The sequence below is a fragment of the Hyaena hyaena genome, unplaced genomic scaffold (assembly GCF_003009895.1).
Source record: "Hyaena hyaena isolate Hyena2069 unplaced genomic scaffold, ASM300989v1 scaffold_71, whole genome shotgun sequence".
NCBI classification, from domain to species: Eukaryota; Metazoa; Chordata; class Mammalia; order Carnivora; family Hyaenidae; genus Hyaena; species Hyaena hyaena.
The window spans coordinates 319,561-337,287 of NW_024080704.1; the positions used below are offsets into that span (position 1 = coordinate 319,561).

At 57.6% G+C, this 17,727-nt stretch overlaps 1 protein-coding gene across 1 annotated transcript; it reads right to left on the reverse strand.

Moving 5' to 3' along the window:
• Positions 1-345: 345 nt before the first annotated feature.
• WNT10A (Wnt family member 10A) lies at positions 346-12,477 on the reverse strand. The gene is made up of 4 exons (XM_039233190.1): positions 12,359-12,477; positions 11,047-11,309; positions 3,841-4,220; positions 346-1,503 (listed from the first exon to the last, which is right to left on the reverse strand). Exons 1-4 carry the CDS (start codon positions 12,475-12,477, stop codon positions 1,006-1,008), a joined length of 1,260 nt encoding a protein of 419 aa, XP_039089121.1. The 3' UTR covers positions 346-1,005.
• Positions 12,478-17,727: the final 5,250 nt, after the last annotated feature.

Consider the following 17,727-nt stretch of genomic DNA (forward strand, 5'->3'; position numbering starts at 1 on the left):
GCAGGATCAGACCTATAAATAGAGAGAACAAACTCTTGGTTGCCTGAGGGGAGGTGGGTGAGGGGATGAATAAAATGGGTGAAGGGGAGTGGGAGACACCGGCTTCTAGTTACGGAATGAATTAGTCACAGGACTACAAGACACAGCATAGGGAACAGTCAATGGTATTGTAACAGCATTGTATGGTGACAGAGGTATAGAGGTGTTGAATCACTATGTTGCACACCTGAAGCTAACGTAACACAGTGTGTCAACTGTACTCAATAAAAATAGGTTTTTAAATATGCAAACATAAAAAATAAAAAATAAAGAGGCCCCACTCCCCCCAAATCACTCTACATCCAGCGCCGTGCTTTATTTTCTTCGTGGTACAGATCATTGTCTGCGATGACCCTGTTTGTACATTTACTTGTTTATTGTCCCTCTCTCCCAGCCAGAATGTAAACTCCAAGAGGCCCGGTGCAGTGTCTCTCTTATTCACATCTGCAGCCCCAGCACCCATCATTCCCCACAGAGTGCCAGGCTACAAAGAGTGCAAAATAAATATTTGTTAAATGAACGGTGAGGGACAGAGGCCCTTGGGGGAGGGCATCCTAGGCCTCTACAGAATCACTTCAGTTCAATTATGTCCATTTCTTCTTTTCTAATCATCCTTCCCCTGCCCATCGGCTTCCATTCATTGTCCAGCGTTAGAGGTGAAGGCATAAAGGACGCCCAGAGGCTGCCTGGCTGATGCTTGTCCTCCGGGTGGGGCAATTCCTGGCCCAACCGTGCTGTCTGAGCTTTAGGGCAAGAAGCGGGGAGGCAAAGCAGTCCTGGAGCCCACAGACGTGAGTGGTGGGGTCCAGGCAGGCCTGGACTCTCCCCTGATTGCAGACTTGACCCTCAGCGCCCGGCAGGTTCCTGTTCGGATCAGATGGTCCCAACTCCTCTCCCAGGAGCCAGGGCGACGCTGCGGGCCGGGCGAGCGGCAGGGGGCCAGGCCCAGGGAGGGGGGCCTTGCGCTCACTTGCAGACGCTGACCCACTCGGTGATGCGGCACTCCTCGCAGACCACGAAGCAGCACCAGTGGAAGCGGCAGTGGCAGCGCTCGCTGCGCGTCTGGCGCAGGATGTTGTGGCCGCGGCCGCAGCACATGCTACCGCAGCCGTCGGGGCCCGCGCTGCTCTTGTTGCACAGGCGGCCCACGGTGCCCGCCGAGTCCAGGCGCGGCTCGCGCTCGCAGAAGTCGGGCGACTTCTCGAAGTAAACCAGGTCGGCGGGGCTGGCGCGGCGCCGCGGGCCCGGGACGCCCGGGGCCGGCGAGGGGGCCCCCGCGGGGCCGGGCTCCAGCTGGCCGCCGTTGCGGTTGTGCGGCCGGATGAGCGTGGCGCGGTGGAAGCGGCTGCGCAGCAGCGCCCCCACGGCGCGGAACTCCGGCGTCACCTGCCAGCACGTCTTGAGCTGGCAGCTGCCTGACGTGCCGTGGCACTTGCACTTCCGCCGCATGTTCTCCATCACCGCCTGCAGAGGGAGGCACGGCGAGGGGTGACGCCCGCGGCCAGCCCCACGGCCCTCCTCCCAGCGCAGACACTGGCCTGCGAGAGCATCTCGGAGACTTCTGCAACCGACTCCCATTGAACAGATGCAAACGCTGAGGCCCAAAGCAGGGCCCAGGGGGGCGGAGGAGGGCGGGGGGAGGCGGGCGCACAGCTCCTAAGCCAGGCAGTCCGGAGAAGAACTCCGCCAGCTCTTCGGCTGCTCTCCCATCTGCCTCCCACAAGGCCAGGTCCTGGGGGAATTCCCTCCTTCCTCTCCTCCTCTCCTTTCCCACCAGCTGCAGGGGGCCCTTGGGGCTGGAGGCTCTTGCTTCCTGAGGGGGGATCCCAGATCCTCAGGGAAATTCCCTCTCCTTCCATCCCTCAGGTGGGGGCCAGGAGCAGGGGGGTGCTGGCCCCACTATATCCCATCCCCAAAGCCTCTGGCCTTGATCTAGGCTGTGAATGGGGGCTGTGGGAAGTCTGCGAAAGCCCCTTTCCTCCACTGGGGTCTGCAGCCCTTTGTAGGGAGCCTAAGGAGGGGACAGGAGCTGGGGAGACTCCCATTCCCCCATTATACCAGCTGGGGGCTTATTCTGCCCAATGCTGAATGCCACAGTTCCTTCTAGGGAACAGAATGGGAGTGGACCGTCAGAGAGCCGGACCCCCAGCCCAATGAAACTGAGAAGTTCCCAGGCCTCCAAGGGAGACCATTATAGGGAAACATACCTATCCCCTGCCCAGCTCTCTACTTGCCCTAGAATCTCCTCCCAAAGAACCCCTTGACACTATTAGAGCCACCAGAGACATCTTCCTCTTCCTCCCTCCCCCGCCCCATTCTAAAACACACCTTCAGACAGGGAGAGCAGTGACCTGGGGCCTCCCCTGGGCAGTTAGGGCCAGAAGAAAGAGACCTTGCCCTTGGAGTCTTAAAGGGCCTCGCAGCTTGTAGGTACAGCTGTGGTGGCAAAACCATGGACAACCGAGCCCAAGGCCCCAGCTGGCCAACAGCTCCAGAATATTTGCTTCCCACAGACAGCAGCCATTAATTAACCCGTTTAACGAGGAGGAGGCGGCACCATTGGTACGGGCTGGGCGAGCACAGACGTTTGGGAAAAGAGCTGCATTAATAGGGCAGGGCTGGGTGGAAGCTGGATGTGACCTGAAGCTGGATATGCCTCAGTTTACTTCACCTCTAAGTCAGGATGGGAAGAGCTGAATCAGCTCCGAGTCTTTGTGGAAGGAGTTGGTGAACCGCCTGGGCTGAGAGAACAGGAGAAAGGGGAGTGAGGAGGCACAGGTCCCAGCCAGGGTGGGGGGACGCCAGAAAGGAGGCCAGAGCAGGCCAGACAGAGCCTAGAGAAGGCACAGGGGGCTGACTAGCCGGAGAAGGAAGGTGCTGAGCTACCATGAAGGCTAAGGAGGCACGCACTCTGTGCAGACAACCCCGCAGAGCAAAAGAGCGCAGGCTCAGTGTACAGGCTGCCTGGCCATACACCCGCCTCTACCACTTCCTTTCCAGTTGCACCACCTTGGGCAAGCTCCTTCATCTCTCAGGACCTCACTTTCCACATCTGAACATGAGGCCTATACTAGTACCCTCATGGGTAGTTGTAAAGACTTAAAAAGGCTAATATGTGGTTAGGTGCTCTGGACAGTACCTAACACATAGTAAGCACTCGATAAATGCAGGCGATTGATTATTCCTTTCTTCTTCTTCTTCCTTTTTTTTTTTTTTCTTTTTTTAATTTATGGCCTTTGAGAGAGTACGGACAGTCAAGTATAGGGAGAAAAGGGAGGAAGGTAACCATAACACGGGCCCTCAGTGGCCCCCCAGGAATCTCCCCTTTCAGGAATCCCTCATTCTGCACAGAAAGGCTGGGAGGGCAGGTAAAGGGTCACAGCACAGGAGAGCACAGAATCATGGAACATTAGAGCTGGGGCAGGGCAGGGCGGACCAGGGAATTAGATGAGCCTAGGGGAGGCCACAGAGTGACAGACCAAGGCCAAGGCCCCAGAGCCCCTGTCTGCAGCCCTGTACCCCCTCCACAGCTCACCATGGAAAAAAAATGGGAACAGGCTGTTGAGCAGAGGGTGAGCTGATCCAGGACAGGGTTTGTTTCATCCCTGCACCCCAGACTAGTCCAGGGCCTGGTGCACAGTAGGTATCCAATGCATGTTTGATGACTGGATTGGGCAGAGGCAATGAGAGAGTTGCTGAGTAAGGGGAAGAGCGGTGGGTCCCAGAGGGAGGCCTGGAAGGAAGGGAGGGGCTCTAGGCAGAGGGATCTGGAGCAGGCCCAGGTGGGTGTGGGGCTCTCACCTGCCTCCCAACTCGGTTGTTGTGGAGCCTCATGCGCGCGTGGATGTCTCTGTGAGGCTCCCGGGAGTCCAGAAAGTCCTTCGAGAAGCGCTCCCCGAAGCCCACGTCGGGGCTACAGCCGCCCCACTCCCAGGAGTCCTGCAGGCCAGGGCTGGCAGGGGGCAGGGCTGGGTGCTCCGGGACCCCGTGGCTCAGGCCCTTACCGCGCTGCAGCGCGTCCAGCTGCAGGCGGTGCAGCTTCCGCCGGAAGGCCTCCTCATCCCCTCGCCTAGAGGCGTCGCAGCCGCAGGCCCTCAGTTTGCCCAGGGCGCAGGCATTGGACACCGCGTGCACTACGCCCGCTGCTGCGATGGCATAGGCGAAGGCACTCTCTCGGAAACCTGAGGGTGGAGATCCAGGAAACAGGCTCTCAGGGGCCTCCACGTCTCATCCCTCTTCCATACTAAGGGGAAACCGAGGCCCAGTGTTGGGTGAAGGTCCGGTACAAAGACACAGACTCAAAGAGGGGCAGAAATCACATCAGAAGTTCTGCATGCAGGTGGGGAAGGTCTCCCCATCACCCTCTTTTGTACTTCATTCCCTGTTTCACTACCATCACCCTTAGCAAGCTCAGCATTCGAGTTTCCCTCCTTCCTGTTGGGCACAAAGTATCTGGGAAACATTTCTTTTTCAGATCAGGACCTTCATCTATTACCTCTCATGTGATATTTGCAATGTAAAAATAAGCCTGCAGAAAGAAGGCAACATTTAACCTCAAAAATAAATTACTAGGGATGGAATTCTAGGCTCCAGACGATGTTGATGGGCACAAGGGTAACTAAGAGGAGATGGTGGTGTCCTCGGACAGCTCCGGGCCCCAAGATCGCCTGCCTGGAGCCACCCTCTGAGGCCCACTACAAAACACTCTCTGATTGCCAGATCCAAGAGGCAGAGAAAAGAGCCAGCAGTTTCCCCTTTCCCTGTCCATAGGACATCCCAGAAAATCTGCTCGGAAAAGGGCACTGCCCAGCCACGCTGCCTGGGGGGTCTACGTCATCTGAAGAGGTTGTTTGAGGAATGCTGGAAATGAGCCCATTACCTTGCAGTAGTGTTAAAAATTGAGAGCTAAGGCAGACACCTTCTTTTTGATGCTCCAGAGCTAAAACCCCTGATGACCACTTGCAAGGGTCCAGGACTTGTGTACACTGCTTTTCTCCTTCGTGTTCTCAGCCGGAGCCATCCTCTGGGAAGACCCGGGCCTGTGGCAGGGGGAGGCCTACTTACAGAGGAGGGTCTGGCTCGTGGTCCCGCAAGCTGCTTCTTGCTTATTCTGCATCTGAGAAGGGACCAGCTAGCAGCATTTTATACGTTTCTGACCAGCCTCTGGAACCAAGAGAGCGTGGGCAGTGGGAGAAGAAGTCAAGAGCAATGAGAGCCTCCATATGAAGAGGAGAACTCCCCTGTGCCATAGGCACCTGTGCGGGAAGCCCAGAACCTGGCTGTAGCCTGATGGCTTGCAGGAGGCCAGAGATTCAGAGGAAGAAACACTAGATCCTTCCACCCTAGCATTGAAGCCTGGAAGGACATGCTCTAGGAGTCTCCGTAGACCTCAGAGAGCCAACTAAGACTGGACAGAGACCCTAGCCCAAACCTGACCCTCACACTCACCCTCTGCATCATAGGGTCCTGTCCTCCTTTCCTTGTCTAGCCAGAACAACAACAACTACAAAACTCGACAAAATGTGTAGTAGTTAAAAGTATGAACTCAGGAGCAGCCAGATCGTCAAGGTTCAAATCCTGGCCCTTCTGCTTACTAACTGTTAATAACTACATGACTTTGACCAAGTGACTTGACCTCTGTGCTTCAGTATTCTCATCTGTAAGACAAGATTGTTATTATCTGCTCCATTATTGATCCAGGGATTAAATTCATTAGTAAATTTAAAGTCCTTCGAAGAGCACCTTATTCAGAGTAACTAACTGCATGAACATGAGCTATTATTGAGAAGTTCTTCCTGTTGTCTGACTTCACTCACTACTGCTGCAGTTTTAGCCCATCGCTTCTTGTTTCCCCCAGTCAGGGACAGAGCTCAGCAGCTCAAGTCCCACTTTAGAATAAATCACATGAGCCACCAGGAGCCCGTGAAGGCCTATCTTCTTTCTCCAGCTTGTGATATCTCAAGACCTTTTCCATAAAGAGCCCAGCTATGAGCAGACAGTAGGGGATGGGGATTGGGCGGGAGCCTTTTAAGGGGATATTGGGAATTGGTGGGAGCTGCAGAGGAGTAGACATTGACACGGGATGTAGGGAAAGTGCAGACCTAAGTCCCTGGGGAGCACACCCTGTGTTTGTCCCTTGCCTTTTAGCTGCGGAACTCTGAGCACTTCCCTTATTGCTAGGGCAGTCATCAGCCCACTCCTAGCACAAATGGCAATACTCAGACTTCCAGAAGCAGCCCAAGCCTCAGAAATCATCTCCCCTCCAACACACACACACACACACACACACACACACACACACACACACACTGTGCAAAAGGGAGATGCCCAAGGTTACAGGGGTTACAGAGCAGAACCAAGCAGGGCCCAGGCCCAGCTCTCTCAGCTCCCAGGCCTGGGAACTTTGTGCTAAAAGACATTTGGCTCTAGGGAAGACACGCTCCTGATTAAGAAACCCAGGTAGCCCAGTTTCCGGTTTCTATGGCCCTGTCTATGCCTGGCACCAAGAAATGGCAAGAGTCTCGTCCAGGGGGTGTGGTAGGCCAACCACCATCTTCCAGGCTCTGTGACATTTAGAGGCAGGCCCGGAGGAATCAGGAAAAATATAGTCTACAGTCTATAGAGAACACCCCTACCTACCCAAGGCAGCTAGAGACATCATCCCATGGGCCACAGCCCCGTTTCGTGGTGACCAGGCAGGGCTTGTGTGACCACCCTCTGCTCCAACATCCAAGATTCGGAGAAGTCCAGACTTCTGAGTCTGCTCCCAGCTCCCATTCAGGGCCCCAGTTTCGGTCCTGGCCCCGACTGTCTGGAGCAGACGCAGGCACTGTGCCATCTGGCCAGCTGGAGGGGGAGAGGGGTGGGGCCGTGGCCAGCTGGGCTGCCTGGAGCATGGAGGGAGGGGGGGGTGCTTGTTAAGACGCACAATTAGCCGTCCTGCCTTTGATCTGGGACAGGGACTGCCAGCATCTAAGTGGAGTCAGCTGCTGCTTCAGGCTGCAGCCAACGGCCAGGAAGGGGCTGGGGGAGGAGGTTCGGAGGGCAGGGGAGCATGGAGGAGAGAGGATTCAGGAGCCTGTGGGAACCAGGAGGGGTCAGAGAAGCTTGAGCCCCGCCTATTTGAGTCAAAGAGGGAGGGAAGGGGAGAGATCTGGTCTCCATTCCCTCCATGCATATAATCTGTGCATGCTCATGTGCCTGGCCTGAGAGGGAGGAAGAGGTTGTGTGCATGTGGGAACACTTAGGGGTGACACTGAATGTGGCTACACGTTTGTGCAAACAGAGGTAGGTATCTGTGTGTGCGTGTGCGTGTGCATGTGTGTCTGTGTGTACATGTGAGTTTCATTTCCTGGACTACTCCACTGTACCACTCACCTCTGGACACATGGTGGGAGATCATGGTGGCCTGGTAGCTTGGGAGGCAGTAGGGCAGGGGGTCGAGTGCAGTCTCTAAAGTCTGCTGGGTGGCATTTGAGTCCTGGCTCTACAGCTCACTTACAAGCTGTGTGACTCATGGCAAGTTACCCAACCTCTCTTAGCTTCATTTGTAAAATGAGGATACTAATGAGACCTGTTGCATGGGCATCGTTCGAAGATCTTACAGTACAGATAAAGTGCTTTAGAACAGTGCCAAACAAACAGCAAGTACTTAATATGTATTAGCGAATTTATTGGGTGCTATCAGAATAATGGAACTTTAAGTGATCCTGGGATATAGCTGCCTGTGCCTCTGTCTCCCCTTCTGAGTGCCACCTCGCACCCCACGCCTGGAGGCCTAGCCACAAGACCAAGAGTCCTCAAGATGAATGTAAAAGGGGAGGTGGGAGAAGAAAGAACCCGGGCCTTGGAGAAGAGAGGCCAAACTCTCAGACTGTGGGCTTCCATTGGGCTGAGAGCCTTGCTTGCTAGAGGGCCTCATGACTCCTCTTTCTACCCATTCTGGATGGATCTGGGCCCTAGGAGAGGGCACTACCTCACCTGTGTGGGCACTCCTGGGACCTGCTGCTTGAACCTACTACACTTGCCTCCGTCCGCCTCTCCCTGGCCCCTCATCCCCTCCCATTCCACTGCCCCTGCATCTTGAATGAGAGATGGATGGGTGCTCCAGTCTTCACAATGAGCCCCCCCCCATGTGCTGCCCAGCACCCTGCCCACACAGGCCCCAACTGTCTGGGTCCTCAGAACAAAGAGTTGGGGATACCAGTGTCCTGGCACTTACGTCACAGCTGCCCCTGGGTTGGGAACCCTCCACGGCTTTTTCTGATCCTGCCCCCTAGAGGCCTCTCTCTCCTACCCCCAGGTTCCAGCACCCTTCCATGCCCTCTCCTGGGCTGGATAGAGCCCTATTATATGCCCTGCCTTCCCAAGCTTGTCCACTCCAGGTGCTGGAGCACCCTTCCCTCCTACGTTGGAACCCCCTCCCTTCAGCCCAACCCATTTAGGGGGAGAAGCCAGGACAATTAGATGGCAGTTAACAGTATTAAGATAATAGGCCCCAGGGACCACTTCCTCCCTGCAGTCTCTGAATTTTAAACATGGCCAAGGGCACCTTGAAGAGAATCCCACAGGCAGTCTGGGATGGAAGAGGGGTCAGCAAGCAGTACTCCGCTGTGGGAAACAGGTCACCTGACCGCACATGGGACGATTCATAACTTGAAAAGAAGGGGAAGGAGGGGGAGGGGAAGGAGCCAGTCCAGGGAACGGCTGCCATCAAGAGTGGCCCCATGGAATCCAAATTTAGGTAGTCCTTGAAATGAGGGGCCAAGATGGACAGGGAAATAACCCCAGAGGAGGGAGGAACACAGACACCGAGTGAGAGAGGGCTGTAATGGTGGCCCCTGGAGAGAGAAAGTGGCAATTCCTTCCAGAAGCCTAGAGTCTCCTCCAAAGAGGGACAGGTAAAAAGTGGGGTGTCCCAATGCAGGAGCAGAAGCCACAGAGGTAGGACAGTGTTCCAAGGCCAAAGGAAAGAGCCCAGCCCCCCTGGCAGAGCTCGGCAGCCACTGTCCCGCCCCTCCCCCCCGCGCTGGGCGCTGCCCCACCCTGGCTAGCCCCGGCAAGTCTCCCCCCCTCCACCCCTAACCTCTCCCCCTACCCGTCCCCCCAGCTCACCTCCCGCTTATTAAACTGCAGGTGAACCCGGGAGTGCCTGGCACCACGCCAACCCCGCGCGTTTCCACCGCTCTGAACTCACCCCAGAGCTTCAAAGACCCCGCGTCCTCCACCCGGCCACAGGGGCCTCAAGCGGGGCGAAGTAATCAGGACGCGTGGGCGCAGTCTATCTAGAGGGGACAGGAGGCTCAGAGGGGAACTGGGGACACCGTGGCCGGGAAGAGGGATGAAGAGCTTGTCTTGCCTTGCTTCACCTGGAGCGGCAGGGGGTGAGAACCTCAGGGCCTATCCAACCCCCCCACCCCCCGCCCCGCTCCCCGCTAGCAGAGCCCAAAGCCAAGGGCTCCGGGGTCCTCACCTCCCGGGCCCGGGTGCTGGAGTGAAAACGGGGCGTCGGGGAGCGCACGGGTGACCTAGAAACCCGGGGTGGGAGCGGGCGCGCGGCGTCGGCGAGCGCCGGCCCCGCCGGGCCAACGAGGGAGAGAGGCACAGGCCTGTCACTTGGCGTGGGCGAGCGCGGGCGGCCGGGGCGGGGCGCCCGGCCGGGGGTCCCGGGCAGCTGCAGTCTGAAGGCTGGCAGGGCTCGGGTGCGGCAGGGCGGACGGGCGGGGCGGGAGCGCGGGGCAGGGGCGGGCGGGATGGGGGGGTGCCCCTTGGAGAGCCGCGCGGCTCGGGCCGGGAGCCGTCTGCCGCGGCCCGCGGGGATTAGTTCGCGGCTGCATGCCGCCACACGCGTCGGGCTGGGCTCGGCAGGGTAGAAACAGCGCCCCGGGCGCGCGGGGGAGGCAGGGGGGAGGGCGCGCGGGGGCGGGGCGGGCGGCCCCGGGCTGGGCTCGAGGAGGCTGGGGTAGCCCCTGCCTTGGGGGCCCAGGGGGTGCACAAGCAGGGGTCCTGGCGAAAAGGGAAAGGCCCCGCCCGGCTTGCCGAGTTCTTTCTGAAATTAGGGTAGAGTCTGACGCTCCTAGAAGCATCTGGGCCCCAAGGCCACAGAATACAGCGGTACCGCTCTTCCTCCACTGGCAACGAAAATTGGACAAGTCCCCAGGAGCCAGGTCCCCCCACTGTCCCACTCAAGCAGCTGAGAGGAGAGATAGATAACCTCCATCTTCCCCCAAGAGACCCGAGGCAAGGCATAAGGTACCAGGGCAGGGGATGGGTGTGAACAGAAATGAGTGACCAGACCTCCTGCCATCTCCAACCCTATGGGTGGCAGGGTGGGCCCTGGGTCACCCGGAAGGCACAGAGGGAAGACAGGGAGTGGGCTGTGGCTTCTCTGGGCTGCGAGGGGAAGAGGGATTGGCAGGGCTGTCAGGCCTGCTGGGCAGGAGGCATGCACACACCCAGTGCCGCTGATTCAGAGAAGGTTTTCGGGGGCGGCGGGAGTGACACAAAGGCTGGTGGTGTACCCTGCCGGGAAGAGCTTCTGCAGACGGACTGACGTTTTACCTGCCCAGGCTTCCCTCACCTACACCATTTGGCAAAAGTCCTTCGTGCTGCCTCTGGGTACTTTATCACAGGCTCTCCATCCTAAGTGCTGTTTACTAGGTAGAGGGTAAATTGAGGGAGGTGACAGATACGGATATTTCCCAGGCTTGAGATCTACAGTGGCAATGACCGGGCAGGATAAGCCAGGAGTCAGTTCTCGGGCATGGAACCCTCTACAGCCCTCACGGTCAGCCCACACAGCCCAGGCTGGAGCCACGTCTTCCCTGTTTGGCTGGCCCCCATGGACTGTCCAAGACCAGAAAGAAGCAGAAGAGCAGCATGGTCGGTAGATGGGCACCTGGGGAGGTTGCCAGCTTGAGGCAGTGGGTTGGGGATGGTTGGCAGATAGCTTTCGGGGTGGGGGCGCTGGATGGGGTGGGCAGAAGGGCAAGGGCGGGGGGCAGCTACCTCTGCTGAAGATGGGACTCTCGTAGGGGATCTTGTTTCGAGTCTCGAGACTGGAGCAGTTCCAGCGCTGGTCCCGGAACTGGTGCTGGCACTCGTGGATGGCGATCTGGATGCCCTGGATCGCTGAGGCGGCCACATCGGGGTGGCGCACACACACTTCCATCTGCCGCCTACTCAGGCCCGGCAATGTTAGGCACACCGTGTTGGCATTGAGCACAGGCTCCGGGGGGAGGCGGAGGCCCAGGATGTCGTTGGGTGCAGACCTGTAGGTGTGGGGGTTGGGTGTGGGTGAGTGTTTGGGGAGCTAGGAGGGCCCCATTTAACAATTTACACTCTGTCCCAAAGGCCACAATCCCTCTGTTACCAACCCCTGCTTCTGAAGGGTTTGGCCCATCAGTATATTCCTAAAGCATTTTCCTGTCCTGGAGCCTCTCATCATTTCCTCCAACACCCCTCCCCCCAGCTGCACACCCGCACAGGTTAATGAGTAAATGCACACACATCGGAAATGTGTGAGCACACAGTGCTTCGTAAGTACATCCCCAGGCATAGATGCTCACATGCATATTGATCCCTAGGAGACCACTCCCAGGGCATGTTTCAGACGGTCACATTCACACAGACACACTTCTGCGCACATTGAGATGGCCACCCAGACCCAGGAACACTTCCACACATGCCTGCTTCAGTCAGACATAGTTTTACACACTTATGTAAAGACACTCACAAGCACACACGCGTGTTCATCTTAACATACATCGATCCATAACCTCACACATTCACACGTATGTGGACACACAGACTGCTGTTTACAGCGTAGCTTGCCGGGCTCACAAAATACACACACACACACACACACACACACACACACACCCCGAGAACTCTTCCAGCGGCAGTGTCTCATCAGTGACCCCACCTGAACTACTCCCTTCCAGCCCCCAACCCGTGCCCCTGCCTGGGAGCGATCTCCAAGGAGGAGCAAGGCAGTTGGAGCTTACTCCTGGGCTGGGGGTGCGTTCCCCCAGCCTGGCATGGACTCCAGATTGGCACTTGCTCCCCTCCATGCACACACCTCCTCTTCTAGTAGCCCTCACTTTCCTGGGCACTGCCTTGTCTCCCTGGACTGCCCCTACTCTGTCACCAGTTCAGCCCCCTCCTTTGAGGGCACTGCCTCTCATTGGGCACCAGCACTTTCCTGCGACACTGTCCCTCCCTTCTTTCAGGGTCCCCTGCCCCGGCGGGAACGCCAGAGGCCCCCCGGGGCTGGGGGTCCCAGCTCTCCAGGAGGGCGGGGCGTAAGGTGAGGGCTCACCTGGGCACGGCGGCAGCCAGCAGCAGTAGGAAGAACAGGAGCGCGCAGAGCGCGGGCCGCGGCTGGGGCCGAGGTCGGAGCCGGAGCCGCAGCCAGGGGCAAGGGTGGGTGCTGCCCATGGCGCGTGGGCCGTGACGGGCCAGGAGTGGGGGGCTCACAGCCCGGCAGGACCGGCGAGCCAGGGGCGACGACGCATGATCCGCGGGGGTCGGGGCGGCTGCGACACGGAGCTCCGACTCGGGTCACGGCTCCGAGAGCAGACGGCGCCCGCCTCCCCGCTCCATGGGGCAGCGCCCCCGGGCACCGCCCTCGGGGTGGGGGGGCGGGCGCACCGGGCACCTCCTGGCACAGGGGTCCAGGGAATTTCCCGAGGCCCCCCTGCGACAACTCCCGGTGCCTCTTGAGGGTAGGGGGGGCCCCGGAGGTGCTGCGGGCTGGGGATGAGAGGCTGGGGTGCCGGGGAGCCCCCCAGAGCAGCGCCACGAGCCTGCGCTTCCGAGGGCGTGCGAGGAGGGCGGGAGGGGGGGTGTTGGGGGGGCGGCGCTGTTTGTGCCCGGCCCCACCGCCCAGAGAGTGAGTGACTGTCCCGGCTCCGAGAGCTCTACCGCCTCCCCTTTCCTGCCCCCCCCCCCCCCGCAGAGTGTCTCAGGGCTCTACCCCAGGTGACGTCACGACGGGGGGTGGAGGCGTGTATGGGTCCTGAGGCCACTGCGTCCTTAGGCTCAGAACTGTTCAGGACTCGGAGTGGGAGAGGAGATGCAGAGGGCAGGGGAAGGAGAGGTGTTGGGGTCTGTGCGCGCGTTCATGTGGAGGTGCCAGTGCCCGGGCTCGCTGGTTTGGGTGAGAAGATGTGTGTTACTGCGAAGTGTGTGTGTCTGGCTGAGACACAGCTGTCGGGACTGTTCTCCCCAAAATACACACCTGCAGGGACTGGAGAGGAGGGGCTGCCCCCCTGCTTGCCTCTCCCACCTCAGGAGGGACTTCCCAGGCTTGGCTGGTGTAGCAGGTGTGTGGGGTCCTGTAAAGGAGGTTGGCAGCCTCTGGATTTTGCTCTTCTTCCCTGTGTGACCTTGAACAGGTGCCTTCTGCTCACTGAGCCACCCTCTGCCCCTTTGTGAAGTGAGGTTATGGAGTCCCACCTCATCTAGTCAGTGAGCCAGTGAAGGTCAGAGTGCTGGGACTCCAGTAAATGTCTAGGAGCAGAGCTCGCCTGGGTGACACACCCCCTGGGAGGGGGATTAGAGAGCCTTTTAATACCCCCAAAGTGTGTATTTTGTCCCCTTTTACTTCACTAAAAAATGAGGCTCGGAGAGGGCCAGGACTTAAGATCACACAGCAAACGAAGAGCTGGAATCCAGCCCCGTCTTCTTACTCTGAGCACAGTAGCAGTGGCCGCAACACCGAGTGCTGCTTGCCTGGGCCTTCCTGCAGATGCTCCAGATCTTTCCCTGGTCCTGCTACCCGTACGTGGTTCTCTGGGGGCCACCCAGAACCGGACTCCTGGCTCACGCCCACTCCTCTCTGGGGTTCCTTCGTGTCTTCTCGCCCTCACTGAACACTGGGGTGAGTACACTAGAGCCAGACAAGGGCCTGAGAAAACAGCAGGTTGGGGACAGAGGCTCCAGCTTCTGGTTCTGGTTCTAACCTGGGCCCTGATAGTGAATCCTGTTCCCACCGTGGCCTTGACATCCTCCTCTGTAAAATGGGCACTAGTCTCCCACTCTATATACACACCTCCCTCCCAACCTCATTGCCCTCTCCTGGTTTAAGGCCTCGGGGATCTGAGACAAAAGGCACCCATTCCTGGAATTGCCCATCCCTGGGGAATTGGAGGAGCGGGGTGGGGCCTTCCCTGTCCCCAGACTGTCAGGTGGTGGGGGCAGCCTGAGCAACAGCAGGCTGACGGCATCCTCCCCCCTCCTTTCCCCCATCTCTGCCGGCAGCCACCGCAGCTGTCAGGAATTAAGGGCTTGAGGCTGCTGGGGGTGGGGGTGGGGCAAAGGGGGGGAGCAGTCTGGCTGGACAGCAGGAAAACAGCCGGGGGCAGGAAGCAGTCTGCGTCAGCCAGAGCCTGGGCTGACCCCAGCTGCCCCCTGCCCTCCCCACTCTCCTTCACCATGCTGCGGGGACAGGGACAGCTTGGGACTAGAGTTTGGGGAGGGTATGGGGAAGGCCAGGGCAAGAGCAGACTCAGCACAGGAAGGCAGGCATGAGCCTGAGGTAGGAGAGGGTACCACAGGGACGAGCCAGGATTTTGAGGAAACTGAGACCCAGAAAGGGTTAGGAAGAGCCCCAACCTGGGACAGGGAACGGGTTCCTAACCCAGCTTTCAGACCTCCTTACTCCCCAGATACAGCTCACACTAGCCTTTCCAGGCTTGATGCCTCGTCACGTGGCCCCGGGGTAGGCCATCGTGGGGAATGCTGATTTCCGGTCCCATGTAGCTGAATCAGCCCGTCCAGGGGCAAGGCTGAGGGGTCTGCATTTCTAGCCGGTATCCCAAGTGATTTTCATGAGGACCACATTTGGGAAATTCTGCTGACCTGCTTGAGAGGCTGATGTTTTTCCCCCTTTGACCTGCCACTGCCGAGGGAAGGTCTCTTTGCTCCCCTACCCTCTAAGTGCTCCTGAAATACAGAGGTGTAAAGGAGAGGGAGAAGGTCCTTTCTTTGAAAACCCCAGGAGGCAAATAATGATTCTCAAGCCTTGTTTGCACTGGGGCGTAGTTCTGGCCTGATGTCAGGAGGGTCTAAAAGTGCCCAAGCCTGGGGCACTTCTCAGTGCAGAGAGAGGGCAGACGTAAGCACAGGGGCCCTTGGCATATGTGGAGATGATGTCTGTGACTGGAGCCCCGGTCCCAACGGACCCCTGCCATGGGCAAGGCCCTATCAGCAGCCCCCAGACCCCACCCTGGCCCTGCCCTTGGCTCTGGCCCTCAGCCCAGCCCCAGCCCCCGCAGCCGCCAGCTGAGACCACAATTACAGGGGCCACGAGGGGGGGGGGAATAGGGGGAGCACCAGGGATGAAAGGCAGCTCAGAGAATAGTTCCAGCTGTGGCAACTCTGGAGGAGGTTGAGGGAAGGGAGGGCTAGAGGAGGCAGGGTGAGAACAGGTGGGACCCTCGCAGCCCCAACCCAGACCAAGCCAGGCTCAGTCCCCATATTCTGCAAGAGAAGTCTATCCTGGTGAAGAGGAGGGGGAAGGAGCCCTAGACCAAGAAGGGAGCTCTTCAGCCCATCTTTCAGGCCTCAGCTCCTAGTATGTTTGGTCATTAGAAGGAAGGGGAAATGAGCCCTTGGCCTTAGGCTGATCCTGGGCCTTCCAGCAGCTTCCCCACCCATCTGCCTGCATTCTGGCTGTCCCTGATGTGGTCATGCACACATCTGGGGCGCCTCTGTGCTCTTCCCCCATCTCCCTGGTACCACATGTCCCCCACCAATCAGCCAGCAGGGAACCTTCATGGCTCAGACTGTGCCTGGGGCTGGGCAGCTGGGTGAACAAGGGGGTTCTCGAGGGGGGAGAGCATTCCTGAGCTCTGCCTCCAGCCTTCTTCCCAGGCAGCAGTGCAACAGCACAGAGCCATCTCTGAGCTTACAGATGACCAAGATAATGATCAAAATGGTGCCTCTCAGGCCAAGGCTCTCACCCTTCACAGAAGGCGGTTCCCAGACTCCTGCTGAGCTTGGTCACAGAAAATGGACCCCTAACACGAGACTATCAATCTGAAGATTGCAATGCCCTCTGACAATGTACTAAAAAGCTATTGGGCACCCCCATTTCATGATGGGAGAACTGAGGCTCGGAGAGATGAGCTGAATTGATCAAGGTCAAGCTGGCAAACTAGGCCTTTTTTCACTCTTATGTTGTTTCCTCTGAATGCCTTTTAACCTTCTTGGGGTGGCGTCAGTTTCTGCCACTGCTTCAGTTTCCTTCTCTGGCTCGTGGAGGAGGCCAGCATCACCCACTCCACACCACCTACCAAGACCTGGCAATAGAGACAGGGAGGCAGGCGTCCGCCCCTCCGTCTGGGTCAGCCCAGACGTCCAAGAGAGTCTGGAACCCTAGCAGCTTGACCCAGGCTGTCCGTGGGTGTCCTTGCTTCCTTTCATCCTACCCTCTCCTGCCCACGGCTCCCCAGATGTCTTGCAGGTCTTGTCGGTCCCTGTTAATAAGGAAGCTGGGCTCTGTGCACCCTCTTGTGGTCCCTGAGAGAAGTGCAGGAGGCTTTGGTGGTGGTGGTGGGTTTTTTTTTGTTTTGTTTTGTTTTTGTTTTTTATGTATTGAACCCAGCTCTGGGGAAGGCAGGGCCTCGACTATAAACCGTACACTTCGGAAGCTTCATATCTCCTCCATGCTGCCCATGATGCCAGTTCCACTCTTGCCCTTGGTAAAGTATCCATTGGCAGTAGATTGAGTAGAGAGGTTCTGAGTCCAGATTCTCCATGACACTTCCCTGAAGCTTGGACATTTGACCTAAAGGAGTCAGGAGGAGGCAGGAAGGAAAATTCAGATGCCCTTTCCTGCCCCCTGCAGGCTGATGTCCCCTCTCCATATATGCCTCACTCTGGGATCCCAACGTGATTCTTGAGGGCTGACGCAGGCTGGGTCAAGGGGTGGAGGCAGAGGCATTGTGGGGAGGGAGGACAGATACACTGGAAGCCATGGTTGAGGCCTGTTACATCCAGGATGAGTTCCCCTTCCTTCCGTTTCATTTGAAAAACTCTCCTCTCCTCCATGTGCTCCCAATACCTGTAGTCTTAGTGGGGCTGCCAGTCTCAGTCACGGTAGTACATATTCTTGGACAGTTCTTGGTTTGGGGGTGGTCAAGTGACCCCAGCTGACCAAATCAGGGTCTTCCTTAGGACTTTGGCTGGGAAAGACATTCTTTTTTAGATCACCAGCTCTAAGAATATGGGCATAGGGCTGACATATAGAGAATGTCTATCTGCAGCAGGAGGTAATGAGAACAGTGTGAAAAGAAAGGCAGAGTTAAGCTAGAAACCATAGATGTTGGGGGGCTGGTGAAAGAAGAAGACAAAGGAGAAAGACGTATGACATCATCTGGGCCTCTGGGCTCAGTTGTGCTTCAATTCAGTCTTACTCCTGGACTTGCTAGGTAATTAATTCCCTTTTAATTGTTTTTCATAGCTAATTCCCTTGACCTAAGCTAGTTTGAGTTGAGTATCTTCATTTGCAATCAGGGTCTGGCCAATACCTGCAAGGCATCAGCTCTCTCCCTATTCTCACAGTAACTACCGTTCATTAAATATAAGCTTACTGTGCCAAATGCTATGCTAAGTGCTTTTCGTGTCTCAGAAGAATCCTCCCCATGGCTCTATGAGGATGTGGATGGTCATGATAGTACTGCC

Coding starts and splice junctions, on each gene's coding strand:
- WNT10A (XM_039233190.1), bottom strand. CDS start 12,477: ATGGGCAGCACCCACCCTTGCCCCTGGCTGCGGCTCCGGCTCCGACCT. Junction 11,310..12,358: donor CTGGCTGCCGCCGTGCCCAG/GTGAGCCCTCAC, acceptor CCACACCTACAG/GTCTGCACCCAACGACATCC. Junction 1,504..3,840: donor ACAACCGAGTTGGGAGGCAG/GTGAGAGCCCCA, acceptor CTCCCTCTGCAG/GCGGTGATGGAGAACATGCG.